At 44.0% G+C, this 14,831-nt stretch overlaps 1 protein-coding gene across 2 annotated transcripts in view; it reads left to right on the forward strand.

The window, feature by feature from the left end:
• The window catches only part of LOC143939953 (aldehyde dehydrogenase family 3 member B3-like), a 50,739-nt gene extending 36,916 nt beyond the window's left edge, over positions 1-13,823 (forward strand). Inside the window, exons 7-11 of one of the 2 annotated variants that reach the window (XM_077461047.1) lie at positions 5,516-5,597; positions 6,004-6,390; positions 8,814-8,980; positions 11,789-11,888; positions 13,460-13,823. In XM_077461047.1, the coding sequence (XP_077317173.1) occupies positions 5,516-5,597; positions 6,004-6,390; positions 8,814-8,980; positions 11,789-11,888; positions 13,460-13,656 (933 nt within the window). In that variant the 3' untranslated portion in view covers positions 13,657-13,823. The remainder of the gene's footprint in view (positions 1-5,515; positions 5,598-6,003; positions 6,391-8,813; positions 8,981-11,788; positions 11,889-13,459) is intronic. The other variant, XM_077461048.1, reaches the window with a different exon arrangement.
• The last annotated feature ends 1,008 nt before the right edge of the window (positions 13,824-14,831 follow it).

Here is a 14,831-nt window from a genome sequence, read left to right on the forward strand (position 1 = left end):
AACCTGCACACGACTTCAACGGCGACTTGCTAAACAACTTCAATGCAAGTCGCCTGAAGTTGCCCCAAAAATAGTACAGGAACCTTTTTTTCTAAGTCGGAGCGACTTGAGTCGCTTCTATTAGACCGGTTCCATAGTACAGAACGTAGCGCGACTTGTCAGGCGGCTAAGTCGCCTGGACAAGTCGCCCCTGTGTGAACCGAGCCTAACTCTATCAAAAATGGTGGGGAGTACGTTCTCCCCCCCCCCCCCCCCCCCCCCCCCCTATAGTTCTACTTTAATTAGACTATATTTTTACAGTCCCCTTGAAATCCCCACCCTCCATCCTTTACAGTTACCAAAGACAGCACGGTTATGAGCCCATTTCTGTCTAGGGCTGGTTTAAGGCGCATTTTGGAAAACTGCATGTAAACCAGACATTCCAAGTCTCTCGTGAGGTGCCGGTAGTCTCCTGAATTTCTGTAGCAGCAAGCGCCTCCCAATATCCCAGGAATGATTGGTGCGGCAGGGAAAACAGCTGTGAACACCGATCTCCCTGTATAGATTTTTAGCTGACAGACGTTTTTGCTTCTGTCCTGCTGCTGTCAGCTAAAAACCTATACAGGGAGATCGGTGTTTACAGCTGTTCCCTGTGCTGCTCCTCCTGTCCTTTTCTACGTCCCCCGCAGCCGGATTCCCTCCTCTGTTGGCTGAGGGGGGATGTGTCAGGATGGATAGTGGAGGAAGGGGCTGTGTAAATGTCATTTACCGACCCACCCCCCCCCCCCCCCTCCTTGTCTGAATTGGATACAGTGAGCGAGATCACTCCTGTGAACTGTGATAACTGAGTACAAAAAGCTGTGTCTCGCTCTGATTCAGTTTATGAATCTCCTCTTCATTCATCAGTGCTGAGAAAGGACTGGGGAATCTGTGTCCTCAGTCCTTTCTGTCTTAAAGGGGAGCGTCGTGGGTCTGTTTAGACCCCTGATATCTCACTAAAGCCCCCAGAAAATCAAAGTTTGTGTGTGGATAGATACTACTGACACCACTCCCCTCTGCTCTACCAACACTGCCCACTGACTTAACTCACTCCCCCCTACAAAAAGTTTGGAAAAAAATGAAAAACAAATTCAATTGTAAAAAAAATCAATGCGTAAAAATAAACCACCCACTGCCACATACCCCCTGCCCCAGAAACACTGAAAAATCGTAGTCTTTAAAAAAAAATAATTGTTGGATGGTGTAGTGTGTATGCGGTTGTGGAGCACCACATCCCTGAAATTAGTTATTGCAGGTTGGGATGTCTGTGTAAACATATCTAAATGTTAGGCGCGTTTTAGTTCTTGAGGTGTTTTTATTAAATTTAATGGGCAGAATAAATTAATATTCTGGCCAATAAAATGCATGTCCACGTGCTTGATGTGCCTAAGCCGTGTTTATGCACATTTTTGAAGTTGCTTTTCTCCTGAGGAGAAAAGAATTTAGAAGTGCCCCAATGTGCTTGAAGCCTAAAGGCCCATACACACACTCTTGATTTTCAGACATCAATTGTGTTCTGGCCGATCGTCCGAAAATCTTAGCGTTAATACTGTGCTTTCCACAGCCAATTTTCACTTTTTTGTCAGACAAAAGCTGGATGTGCAGACTATAAAATTTGTTGGATGTGAACCCAACGTCTAATTTTTCATACGGAAAAAATCTTAAGAGCAAGACTACGCATGCTCAGAAATGAAAGAATACAAAACTATTCAACATGTTGTGTCACTTTTGACGTTTATTCTGTCGTAAGAAAATTTTTGTATTGTGAGTAACCTCTTCACTTTGGATATGAGACTAGCATGCCACAAAAATCGGAAGTTCTGTTGTACGAAAATCAAAGCATGTGTATGAGGCTTTAATCGGGCTCCAGACTTCCCATGTCTGGCTGGGAGGATACTGCGGTCACCGAGAGCTCCCTGGATATGAAGGGGCTGTGCATTGAACAGCTGTCATCCCTGGGGCAAGAATGGAGCAGTTGTTTCAGGCAATAAATCAATAAAGAGCAGTTGCTTGTAGCAACCAATCGGGTTTCAATATTCAAACTGTAATGGTAAAGTTAGAATTCTGGTTGGTTGCTAGGGGCAACAGATGCCCCATCACACTAGTCTTCCCAGTTCTGCACAAGGCTGATACATATCCACAAACATTCTATCCACCCCTAGCCAGGTCTATGCACGGCTACAGGAACCTGCTATTCTGCATGCATCCCCTGATCTCAGCAAAACTTACCTGGCTGGAGAGAACTTGCTATTCTGTGCACGCTACACCTGGTAGGAGACAGAACACAGGCAGCATTAGGGAAACAACGGCTATTTTAAAAATGTAAATGCCTAGCAAGTGATGCAAGATTTCGATTTTAAGGCTCCCCCCCCCCCCCCTTACGCCCTAAGGCAGCTGCCCTCAGAACTGGCTTCCCATCATGTGACAGCCAATAGCAATGGTCAGATTGGGCAGTCCTTTGTGTCCTCGCACACTCTACCATGCAGTCCTCAGATGAAAACAATATAATTGGCAGGAGTGCATCACATGCAAAGAGCACAGCTGACAAGATTTTGGCAGGATCAACAGGAATTTTTCCTGGGTCATCCTCTGGGACAGGTTATTTCAGAGATGGTGCTGCCCACCTGCTGAAGAAAACAATAGAACTAAAGGTTCAAAGGCCTTCAGTAGCTCCCACCCATCAGGAGATAAAGATGTAAGGGCATAGGGAGAATACCTGCCAATAGGTCACACAGCCACACATGTTTCCACCTCTTATTCAGTGACCTTATGGGCTCTTCAATCAAAAGCCCTCTATTAATTTTCGCTAATCTCCCCTCCTTACCCAGTACCAGGCTGGTGGTTTTGGCAAGCCAAGACACAGGTTCCACCTTTTAGTAGCAAAAAAAGATTTGCCAGGGCAGTGTTCGTGTTGAGCCAATTGTTCCCTTGAATTTCTTGTTCAATTGTTTTGTTGAAGGAAAAGTATAGGTGACACAAATATAACATCACTAATGGACTAAAGACAAATAAGTTGTACAATGGTAGCCATATAAGGCCGCAGCTAACATCCAAAGAAGTCGAGCGTGAATAAACAGCACTAGAAATGCCGTAAAGTTGCATGAGCAATACGGGAGTACAAGAATCGAATATGCAATCCATACGTAAATATTCAAGGAGAAATGTAGTAAGGATCAATAGAATATGTAGCGCCGGCGGCTCCTGAAGAGCACGCGCTATGCTTTTTGAAAGTTAAGGTTACACCTGAGCTGCAGTTTGTTTCAGGTACAATTGTTCTAAATTTGGACTTCAGCATCAGTCTGACTGGACTATAGGATGTTCAGCCTGGCCACAAGGGGCACTGTCTCTTCTGGCAGGCATGGAACCACAGTCTAGTTGGGTGCTTTAAGTTTACTCTTTCGGAGACCGCCCAGTGGGAGTGTCACTCTTGCTGTGCTCTTTCTGGGAGAGGGTACTTGAGATGTGGCTATCACGTGGTTCGGGGTTCCAGTCCAGAAGGATGTTCTGACTCCATTGTCCTGGTCCTCCTGACCAGCCCCTAGGAAGGCTATGGCCTGGGGTGCAGATCCACCCAACTTATTGTCTCTGGGCTGGCTGGCCTGAGGCAAGGAAACTAAAGGATTCCAAGGTGGTGCGGTGCCATCTCTGGTAGTTTGAGAGGATCAGTAGCTTCAAGCTATCCAGGGGGGGACTCTTCAGAAGAAGACCAAGTACGGGTTGGCTTCTTGGCAAGAGCCTGGAAGGGCTGAAGTCCCAAGTGAATCCTGTCTCATGGGTATCACCAAGCTGGCTGAAGATCCAGGTATCGCACGAGTGTTCCATAAGTGTTAGTTTCCTGACATATTCCTGTATGTTCTACAACGTCTGTGGGGGAGACTTGTTTCTGAGTAAAGCACCTTATTGGCTGCTAGGTCTTGTGAGAGAGGGACTATCCAATTTGAGTGAACATCCAGTTGTGAATGTCTATTCTCTGGTTCTAGTCAAAGTAAGGAAGTTCTTAATTATTGACTTTGACACTAAGAGTACCTGAACTTCCTTCCCAACCCTCTGATCCTATTTTGAGAGACTGTTCATTGTCTAAGTTTTGCAAATAAAAATCCTTTTATGCGGATCTGTCAGTCTGAGTTTACTGAGCCATTTACCACGGGAACCCCTAGACACAGATCGACAAGGTGATGGTAAGCCCATTACCCCCTTTGGGGGTAGTGCTACAAATACAATGTGGAAAAAAGGCTTAAATTACTAAAGCAACAATGGAGTAAATGCTCAGTGTATTTTAAAGCTTTGGGATTTGGAGGGTTCAAAATGGGGATGTATGGGGAGGAGAGCTGGACCCATTCATCTAGGAGTAGTGCAACAGTGTGGTTGAAAAGGTACTATTGAGATACTTCTAGGTCATCGTGCATTTGAGCAGCATCAGCACCTATTATCAAATGGCTACCAGAAAGACGGAGAGTCGGGTAGAAGAGGAAAGGGGAGGGAAAGCCCCCAGGTACTGCTATGGAGGGATTGAGGCACATCTCTTGGACTAGAATGAGTTACTAATTGCAGAAGAAGGAGGCTTCAAATTGGGCTACTCTGTCCGTAATGTCGGCCTCTATTTTGGCATGCGTCATGGCTTGTGTGACCTTGCGCTTGGTTGTGAGGACACAGAATAGGGGTTTTCCACGCCTTTGCCAAGGCTTGTTTGGTCACGGTTGTATGTTCCCTATATTTCGCTGCATTTTAAATACCATTGGTGTGCCCTAATGCCATTCCTCATACAATGCTCTACCAGTGTACTGCAAACTTTTATTTCAAATTTAAGCCCTAAAAGGCCACACAATGAATATTCTCTGTGGATTGAGGACAGGTAAGTATATGGCTTGTCATGGATGCTGAGTTAGGACATTGGGGCTGGGGCCCATGAAGGTTAAGGACATAGTGCAGTTACCGTTTAAAGTGCACACCCTATTCCTACCAACAATTCTGAATATTGCTCACACTAAATGCATACTTTCAACTGCCATAATCCTAAGTGCACCTTGTCTTTCCTCCCCTATGGTCCGTATTATCCATGGACCAAAGTTTGAAAAAATGTTACAGCATTAATAACTATTTTCAATATATTGTACTGCTGCATATCTGAGCCAGTTTGCCTGGTACCATGCTACCCCAGTACAGAGACTTATCACAATTCTTTTTACAAAAATAAACGTATATAGATCTATAGTGGTTAACAGGTGGGTGGTTGTTCAAATATAATGGGCCTTATGTACAGTATACTTTTTAAAAACGGACGTTATTTGACCACAGCCACCAATCTGCTTCATGCTCCTATAGCAAGCCTGCAAATGATTAGTAGCTGAGGAGTAGGACCTCGTTGCCTTTTTTAGTGAAAATACAATGATCAATCATGTCTTAATAGGGAAGCAGTTTTTTGGATATCAAATGCCTAAAGTGACCAATTCTTTAATGCTGTATGTGCTATAACTTTTACTCATTTGCGGTATTTCAGAGCTGTTTCCAAGTGCTTTCTGCAGGACATGGAGATCTGCTGGAAATTCTAGAGAACAAGTTTGACCATATCTTCTTCATAGGTGTTGAACCTTTTTTAAATTCCTTTTATTTTTTATTTTTTTCATAGTTTTAGGGCTTGTGGGAGAGCCGCCCACCATCCTGACACTACTCAATCATGAATGGTGGTGCCAGGATGTTTTTAGAGCTGAAATCTACTCTCTAGGTAGCATATGGACTCGCCAAGTATTAGTATCTTAAAGTATAGATTTCATCTAGAAATATTACTGTTTGAATAATTGCCATTCTTTAAGATAATAGAAGTGTTTTGCAGTACATCAAAGATGATCAATGGCTTTTTAAAGCATACATGATAAAGCCTGTCGTAGCCAAATAACAGTGTGCACCTCAGAACAAACCCTATAGCTTGTAGATACCTTATCCTATGTGTGGAGATATTTTAAATAGGTAATGTCCCCTGTGTTCCAGGTGATCGTTTGACTGGCAGGCAGGTGATGCAAGCAGCAGCCAAACACATTACACCCGTTTCTGTGATTCTTGGAGGAAAAAATCCCTGCTATGTGGACAAGTTCTGTGATCTTACTTTGACTGCCCATAGGATTGCATGGGCTCGATTTATGAATGCTGGTCAGAATTCACTGGCTCCAGAATATGTGCTGTGTCATCCAGGCTTAAGGGACCCTCTGATTCGGGAACTTGAATTGTGTGTCCATGAATTTTATGGCAAGAACCCACAGGAGTCTGAGCATTATGGGCGCATAGCAAGTGTTGAACACTACAAAAAAGTCAAAGATTTTTTATCCTGTGGCAAAGTGGCATTTGGGGGTCAGACTGATGATCACGAACGCTTTATAGGTAAAACAATTATGAAGCAAATAATATGTATATTTTTGTATTGGTTTTTGCATAACCATTGAAATTCTTACTTTCCTATCTGTTTATAGGGTGCTAATTTTCAGTCGCCACCATATTCTGCATTTAGTCAACAAAAAATGAGGGTTGTGGCATATTTTCTGCAGTAGGGATGGGCGAGCGATTTGGCCTGAACATGAGATCGGGCCAAACATTTCCCTGTTCGTTTGCTGAACACCCACATTTGCAGGGTGTTCATCCCAAAGAACACCCTGCAATGCGCTGCACAGTGCATTCTGCGCCCTGATCGGGCAAAGCATTGCCCAATCTGGGAGCAGTGTAAGCTGGTTGTTGAGGATCGGGGCCGGGCAGCCATGGCATCCTTAACTGATGATCAGCTGAATTGGGGCGGCGTGTGTGTGTGTGTGTGTGTGTGTATGGGTCAATGTACCCGGTACCCATTCACATAGTGGGGGGCCTTGTTAGAGGGGACTTCCATATTCTGATAAGCCCACCCCCCAACACACCAGACCTGACAACCACAGCCCAGGGTTGTCGTTAAGGGGTTCTTATCCCCATCAACATAGGGGACCAAGGTGCAGGGTGTGCTCACTCGTCTCCTCCCCTTTCCTGACCTGCTGGGCTCAAACCACACCATTTTTAACTTTATTTTTTCAATAGGCAGGTGTCGGCAATTGTAAGCGAGTCACTTTAAATGGAATTTTACTTTTATAAACAAGGGCAAAAAAGTTATTTTTGCTGTAGCATGTTTTTTGCATGCTGCAGATGTGCACATTGAGACCCCCCAGGCACTATATTTTTTTTCGGTTTTTCTATTTTTTCATTTTTGTACTTTTAAGCATAATTAAAATTACTGCTCCTAAAAAAAAGTTATTGATGCATGTCCCCAGAGCAGTACTCAGACCCATATACCCCCTCCCCCCCAATACCCCTTTTATGGCCAATCACTTGCATATAAGCCTTCAAAATGGGCACTTTGATTCTTGCTGTTCAGCTCTCATAGACTTCAATGGGGTCCAGGTTAGAACATTCCTTCGGTTCATGGCAGAACTCCCAAACAGAACGGGGGTGTTTGGCCCATCACTATTGAGGACCAGAATACCGCCAAAACATTCCAATTATGCCCTGTGTTTCTGAAGCTTAGACAGAACCAGTCAAAAAGGACTTAGAACCTAAGCCCAGTTTAGGGTCTCCAATCTGGCATCTATGTCCTTCATTTTGTGTATTCCACTGAGGTTACAGGTCAGGCTAGGAGTCCGACGTGACTCCATGTAATCCGCAGAATAAGGTGAGAAAAATCTCAGCCACCGCACACCATACAAGCCCAGAGTGTAATGGTAGATAACCTTAGCCTAACTCCATCCAAGCCTTTCTCCGAACATATTTCACCCCAACTGCGGGGCTTTGTCATGGAAGACCTGGGTGGGTGGGGTGAAGCATGTTTGGAGAAAGGCTTAGGCGGAGTTAGGCTAAGGCTATTATCGCTCATTACACGCTGGTCGTGTGTGGTTGCATTATTTAAGAATCTCTAAAGCTCCACTTTTAAAGAGACAAAGTCACAGAAAAATTGAGTATTCTCAATGCTTACTTGCCAGTTTTCCCTTTTTCAAAACTCTTAATGTGCTTCTGAACTTGCTAGCACATTTGACTAGTCTGTTCCCTAGCACAGCTCCCTCCCTCCTTACATGTCATAGCCCTATCCTCTTTTAGGAGTGTGCTGGCTCCACTTGTCTCCCCACATATCCTTATTTGTAGTAGGAGTGAAGGGAAATACTACAGAGTGACAGCTCTAAGTCTGATGGGACTGCTGACATCTCATCCAAGATGGCAGGACAAACCAGTAGTCTCAGGTCTTTTGGATGCCTGCACAAGGGAGTCTTTCACAGCTAGACAACATGCATAAATGCACATATAATCTTATGGAGAGAGTATTGTTAATGAATGGTCTGGCAACTGTTCTAACTCTAGCTCTAACTCTAGCGCAATGTGTGTACAGTTACTCACTTTTATGACAACAGTTTTTAGTGTCTTATCGCCAATGAACTCAGGTAATGGGTAGGACTTAAACTGGCCATACACTGAGCAAATTATGTCCAGTACCTAATACCTGGCAGAAATGTGATCATTGGTTGATCATTGGCACTGCTCCGCCTAACATCCTTCAAATGGAAAATCGGGCCGGGCAGGAAATTGACAGATCATGTGACCATGATATTTCTCCTATCTTTATTTATTTTTAGTTTTTTTTTTTCATTGACATAATTGGCCATCCTAAAGAAAGTAAAGTGTAATGCACATGTTTGTTTTTTGTTGTTGTGTTTTTTTTTTTTTTTGTCACGGTTTTCCTCATTTGTAATTCTAGATGTGGAATTTAAGGCTAGATCTTTTTAAATGCTTGTTTTTAGCCCCTACAGTGCTGATAGACGTGAAAGAAACTGATGCCATTATGCAACAAGAAATTTTGGGGCCAGTGCTGCCAATCTTAACAGTGCAAACACTGGAAGAAGCTATACAGTTTATGAACAGAAAAGACAGACCTTTAGCAGTTTATGTCTATTCTAATAGCCAAAGGGTAAGTTTTTTTTCTTTATTTTTGCCCCCTCAAAAGTTTAGCATAATTTCTTGAAAATGTAATCAAAGTAGTTTTTGATGACTTTCATTAGTTTGCAAGCCAACCATGTCATTCTCCAGATTAAAGCGGTTGTAAACCGCACACTAGCACATTATAAAATGCTCTCCTTGGAACGATACCCTCCAGTGCTGTAAAGTCGCCGCTGAAGGCTGACATGTTCCCAGTCTTTCTTCTGGGTTCATGAGCTTGGGTGCTGTGATTGGCCGGGGCCACAATGACATCACTTGCATGTGTGCGGGGTCCCTCGGTTCTGGCACGAAGCTCCGGCAAAGTATGCCAGTGATGTTACTGGCTGTCTGCAAGGCGATTATCGCATCAGATGGTAATTTTTACCTACAGGCAAGCCTAGAATAAGGCTTACCTGTAGGTAAAATGAATAAGTGGGGTTTTCAACCAATTTTAAATTTAACATATTTTGTAGAGTCTCCTTCTTTTAGTTACTAACTGTATATTGCATCGTGAAATAAGCATCCTTGCTGGAAGACTTCTGAATGTTAATTTACACAGCTACAAAGGGATTTTTAGTCCTGAGAAATTCAGATACAACTGTATTTAAAGATCTATGTTTACAATCCAAGTATGCCAAAACTCCATTCTTTCTATGATCTATTCCTCTCAACTCATCTATATCCCAGAATCCAGACACACCAAAAATGAGAACCTGCTAACCTCACTGAAATAAAAATCCGGTTCCCTTTAAATCTTGTTATACAGCACAGTGCTTGTGGTGTGTAAGGTATCGCCTGAAATATCTGGCTGATCCTGCCTGGCTATACCCTCCCCCCTGTAAAGTGACCACGGTATATTATGGCTGCTGAGCCCTAACACCGTGGTCAGTTTGTGTGCCTCCTTAATCAACAGCCCTGTTCTCTGCTCTCCTGTGTCCTTCTCCCCTTCTCCCCCCCCCCCGCCTGTCGGCTCTGTCCACTCCACAATCTTCCCCTTCTGGTGCAATCACATCTATAATATGTGTGCCTGTGCTGTATAAAAGAAGCTGATTTATAGTGTATAACAGAGCATCTTCTGACGCTCACTCCTGAATCTCTCCTTTGCATTTGGCTAGGATCGGTGTCACTACTGGTAGCATGAGGCGATACCTGGACTCTATAGAAGTTGCACATGCAGTATTAACTCCTCCAGTATGGCACATCTGCACTTGCCATAAGGTTTGTGTCTCCCAGCACAGTCTCAACAGCATGGAGGAGATTTCAGGAGACAGGCAGTTGCTTTACATGACCTAGACGGGGCCGTAGTAGGGCCTTAACCCATCAGCAGAACCAGTATCTGCTCCTTTGTGCAAAGAGGAACAGGATGAGCACTGCCAGAACCCTACAAAATTACCTCCAGCAGGCCACTGGTGTGAATGTCTCTGACTAAACAATCAGACTGACTTCATGAGGGTGGCTTGAGGGCCCAACATTCTCTAATGGGCCCCTTTGCTCACTGACCAGCACCGTGGCACTCGATTTGGCATTTTGCGATTGAACACCAGAATTGGAACCCTGTGCTTTTCAGATGAGAGCAGGTTCACCTTGAGCACATGTAACGGACATGAAAGGGTCTGAAGAAGCCATGTAAAATTGTATGCTACCTTTAACATCATTTAGCATGACCGGTTTGGTGGTAGGTCAGTAATGGTCTGGGGAGGCATATACATGAAGGGACGGTACAGACCTCTAAAGGGCAGACAATGGTACCCTGACTGCCCTTGGGTATCGGGATGAAATCCTTGGACCCATTTTCAGACCCTACGCTGGTGCAGTGGGTCCTGGGTTCCTCCTGGTGCACAACAATGTCCAGCCTCATGTGAAAGCATCCAGCCAGTTCCTGGGGGATGAAGGAATTGATACCACTGAATGGTTCCGACGCTTGTCTGACCTAAATCCAATAGGACACTTCTAGGACATTTTGTTTCAGTCCATCCAACGCTGCCAAGTTGTACCTCAGTCTATTCGGGAGCTGAGTGATGCCCTGGTCCAGAGCTGAGGAAAATAATACCCCAGGACGCCACCCCTCGTCTCATTAGGAGCATGCCCCAATGTTGTCAGACATGCATACAAGCATGTGGGGGCCATACAAACTTTGGGTTTCTGCAATGATATTTCAGCAAAATGGACTAGCCTGCTGCATCACTTTTTCACTTAGATTTTTGGGGTGTCTTTTTTATTTTTATTTTTTATTTTTTTTCGGCTCTCTGTAGGATGACAATTTTAATTGCCATCAAAATGATGTGGCATGCTTTTGCATGAACTTTAATGGCATCCCAGTCTTATTCTGTAAGATTCAATATGGAGTTGGCCCACCCCTTTACTTTCCCTTTGCCGAGGCTGATAGAGCTCTTTATAGTGCCGATGTACAGTTCGGCGTGAGATCAGGATCATCGGACAGCCCTTCTCTCCCATGATCCCACGTCATACCTGAGGCCCTATGACGGCACCCCCAGTGTTCCGTGGAACACCAGTTGAGAGGCTGGCCTAGACAATCCAAAAAAAAATGCTGCAGATGCAAAGAGAAAAAAAATTAGCAGAGGTAATTGCACCTAAGGCCCCAAAATAGTAAATTTTATTTGGATAAACCCTAGCTTCATAACTTAGCTTATACTTGGATATAGCTTCAGCCATTAAAACCGGAGCATTTTGGTAGTGGGAGGCAGCCCAATACATTTTAGTTTTTAAGGATGCTAGCATTGTGCCTTTTTGCTTTTGGTTGCCCTTTTTGTACCAATCAGTGTGTTTTTCTTGTTCTAAGGTAATTTCAGAAGTCCTGCAGAAGACGTCTAGTGGAAGTTTTTGCTCAAATGACAGCATGATTCAGTGTCTGTACACAAGGTTGCCATGCGGTGGGATAGGTTTGTATGTTTAAGCACTGATACTAAGGCAAGATACTTGTTTTTTAGAACAGGACACAGATTTTTCTTCTAATGGAATAATGCATGGTTCTATAAAATGAGGGGTGGGAAGCATAGAGATTACATTTACAGTGCAATAATGACATTTCAGTTAACAAGCACTTGTGTGAACCGGCCCTGAGGATAATACTGCCTCACCATAGATACAGTCAGTTAACGTTGTCACCATAGGAAAAGGGAGTGCTGAGGAGCAGCAGACTCGCCAGTTGAAAAATAGGGGGGAAGCTATGTCTTTGCTAAAGGTACAGACTTTAACGCACTGAGGGGCCAATGAATGGGGCCACGTATTAGGGTGGTGTAGTGGTTTGGAACTCTCGCCTAGCAGTAAAAAGGTCGCTGGTTCGAATCACAACCACGACACTACCTGCTTGGAGTTTGCATGTTCTCCCTGTGCCTGCGTGGGTTTCCTCCGGGTACTCCGGTTTCCTCCCACACTCCAAAAACATGCTGGTAGGTTAATTGGCTGCTATCCAAAATTGTCCCTAGTATATGAATGGGGACCTTAGATTGTGGGCTCCTTGAGGGTAGGGACCGATGTGAGTGTGCAATGTACAGGGATAGGGACAATTGTAGACACTCACTCAGGTTGAACTTGATGGACTGTTGTCTTTAGTCAACCTTACTAACCATGTAACTATGTATTGTAAAACCACCTTCCCTCAGCCAGAACACTGAAGATGGGTCATGGATGGGTTTTTCAGCATCACAGTGACCCAAAAACATACCGCCAAGGCAACAAAAGAGTGGCATGAGAACAAGAGCCCTTTCACACTGGGACATTGGGGGGCGTCGGCGGTAAAGTGCCGATATACTTAGCGGTGCTTTTCTGCCTCTAGCGGGGTGCTTTTAACCTCTGCTAGCAGCTGAAAAAGGGTTAAAAGCGCTGTGGCCTCGCCAGTCTCCAGACCTTAATCCTATAGAAAATTTATGGAGGGAGCTGAAACCTCAAGTTGCCAAGCGGCAGCCAAGAAACCTTAAGGATTTAAAAGATCTGTAAACTAGAGTGGACCAAAATCCCTCCTGAGATGTGTGCAAACCTGGTCACTAACTTCAACAAACGTCTTACCTCTGTGCTTGCCGAAAAGGTTTCTCCACCAAAGTGCTTGCTGAGGGTTTCTCAACCAAGTAATAAGTCATGCTTTGCTTGGGAATCAAATGCTCGCTTAACTGAAACTCCATTTATAACATTTGTATCGTGTTTTTTTTCTTTATTTTTTTTTCTGGATTTTTGGTTGATGTTCTCTATCATTTACAATATACCTATGATAAAAATGTATAGACCCTTAATTTCTTTGCAAGTGGGCAAACTTACAAAATCTGGAGGAGATCAAATTTCCCCCACTGTATTTGCAGCTTGTGTGGCTGGGTTTAGAGTAGAGTAAGCCTGTTGCTGTGCAGTGCATGGGAAAAAAAAACAAGTTCACGCTAACAAACCTCTCTGTAGATTTAGGGCTAACCTTTACATCTGTTTGTTTTCCTTTTCAGGCTTTGATATATTTGTTGTTTTTCAGGAAACAGTGGAGTAGGAATCTACGGTGGCAAGTTCGGCTTTGATACCTTCTCTAATAGTCGTGCCTGCCTGCTGCGCAACACTGCGGTCGAGTGCGTTACTTATCTCCGATACCCTCCCTATGCTGAGAAACAGCTTCAACTAATGCAATGGGCCAGTTCACTTTCCAGAACGAACAGCTGGTGCAACATTTTGTAGGAACCAAGAAGAAAATGAGCACCTTTCCACACATCTAGTTACTACATTCAGTGCCCTGTGCAGGCATGTGAATGTATGCATGATTTTTTTTTTTTTTTCCCATGTCCAGATGTCACATGTGCACTTTTTTTTTTTCCCAGCAGTATCTGGGAAGACTGATTTTAGGGACTCGGTGGGGTGGGGGGGTATGGGTATTATACATACACAAAGTTGTTGGGAAATTGCAAACCTAAATAGACTGACAGAAATGTAGGGCAAAGATATTTCCCATTTTTGAATTTTGATCTTCTCACTTTCTCTTACTGTATGGTTTTACATGTACTGTCACTAGCAATTATTTTTTTTTTTTAAACCAAACATGTACTTGGCTTTTAAAAGGCGAGGACTGGTCTAGAAACTGAGCTGCTTGCATCCCATATTTATAATTCTGTATGCGGTTCTAATAATATATACTTTAATTTGAAAAAAAAGTATTACTTTTTCATTAAACTGGTGTGCACGCATTTATTATTTCTTTCCTGATTTGCATAGATACAATTTAGCGTTAAAGCACATGGAGTATATTTTTTAAGAAAAATATTGGATACAAATCGGGCTGCTAGTTGGGAAGTTCTATGCAACAGTTTTGTGTATAGGGAATTGCGATGTTGGTATTAAGCTTCTCACGCACTAGCAATCTATACACCGGCTCCACCAACCGCTGGTACCCTTGGGGTTATCCAGAGGCGCAGAACAGCAACGTGTTCATTTGGTGAAAGTGAAGGTAACTCCTCTTTGGTGAAACGAACAAAAAAAAAAAATCATGTTTAATAGTTTGTTATAAAATTTTGCAAAGAGGTCATTTTTCTCCTTCATTGAAGTGCGCTGATGAGGCGGCACTGATAGGCAAAGTTAAGGCGGGACTAATAGGCACAGATAAGGCGGCACCGATGGGCAAAGATGGGCACAGATAAGATGGCACGGATGGGTGGCACTAAGGGGCACTGATGGGTACCACTGATAGATGGGACTGATGGGCACTGATAGGTGGCTCTGATAGGTGGCACTGCTGGGCGGCACTGATGGACACTGGTAGATGACACGGATATGTGGCACTGGGGTGCAGCACCTTTGAGGCAGATTGTGGGCACTGCTGGGTGGCACTGTGGGCACTGCTGGGTGGCACTGACGGGGGG

The sequence above is a fragment of the Lithobates pipiens genome, unplaced genomic scaffold (assembly GCF_037356315.1).
Source record: "Lithobates pipiens isolate NorthernLeopardFrog02 unplaced genomic scaffold, aLitPip1_a1.2 Scaffold_3, whole genome shotgun sequence".
In the NCBI taxonomy this organism is placed as follows: Eukaryota; Metazoa; Chordata; class Amphibia; order Anura; family Ranidae; genus Lithobates; species Lithobates pipiens.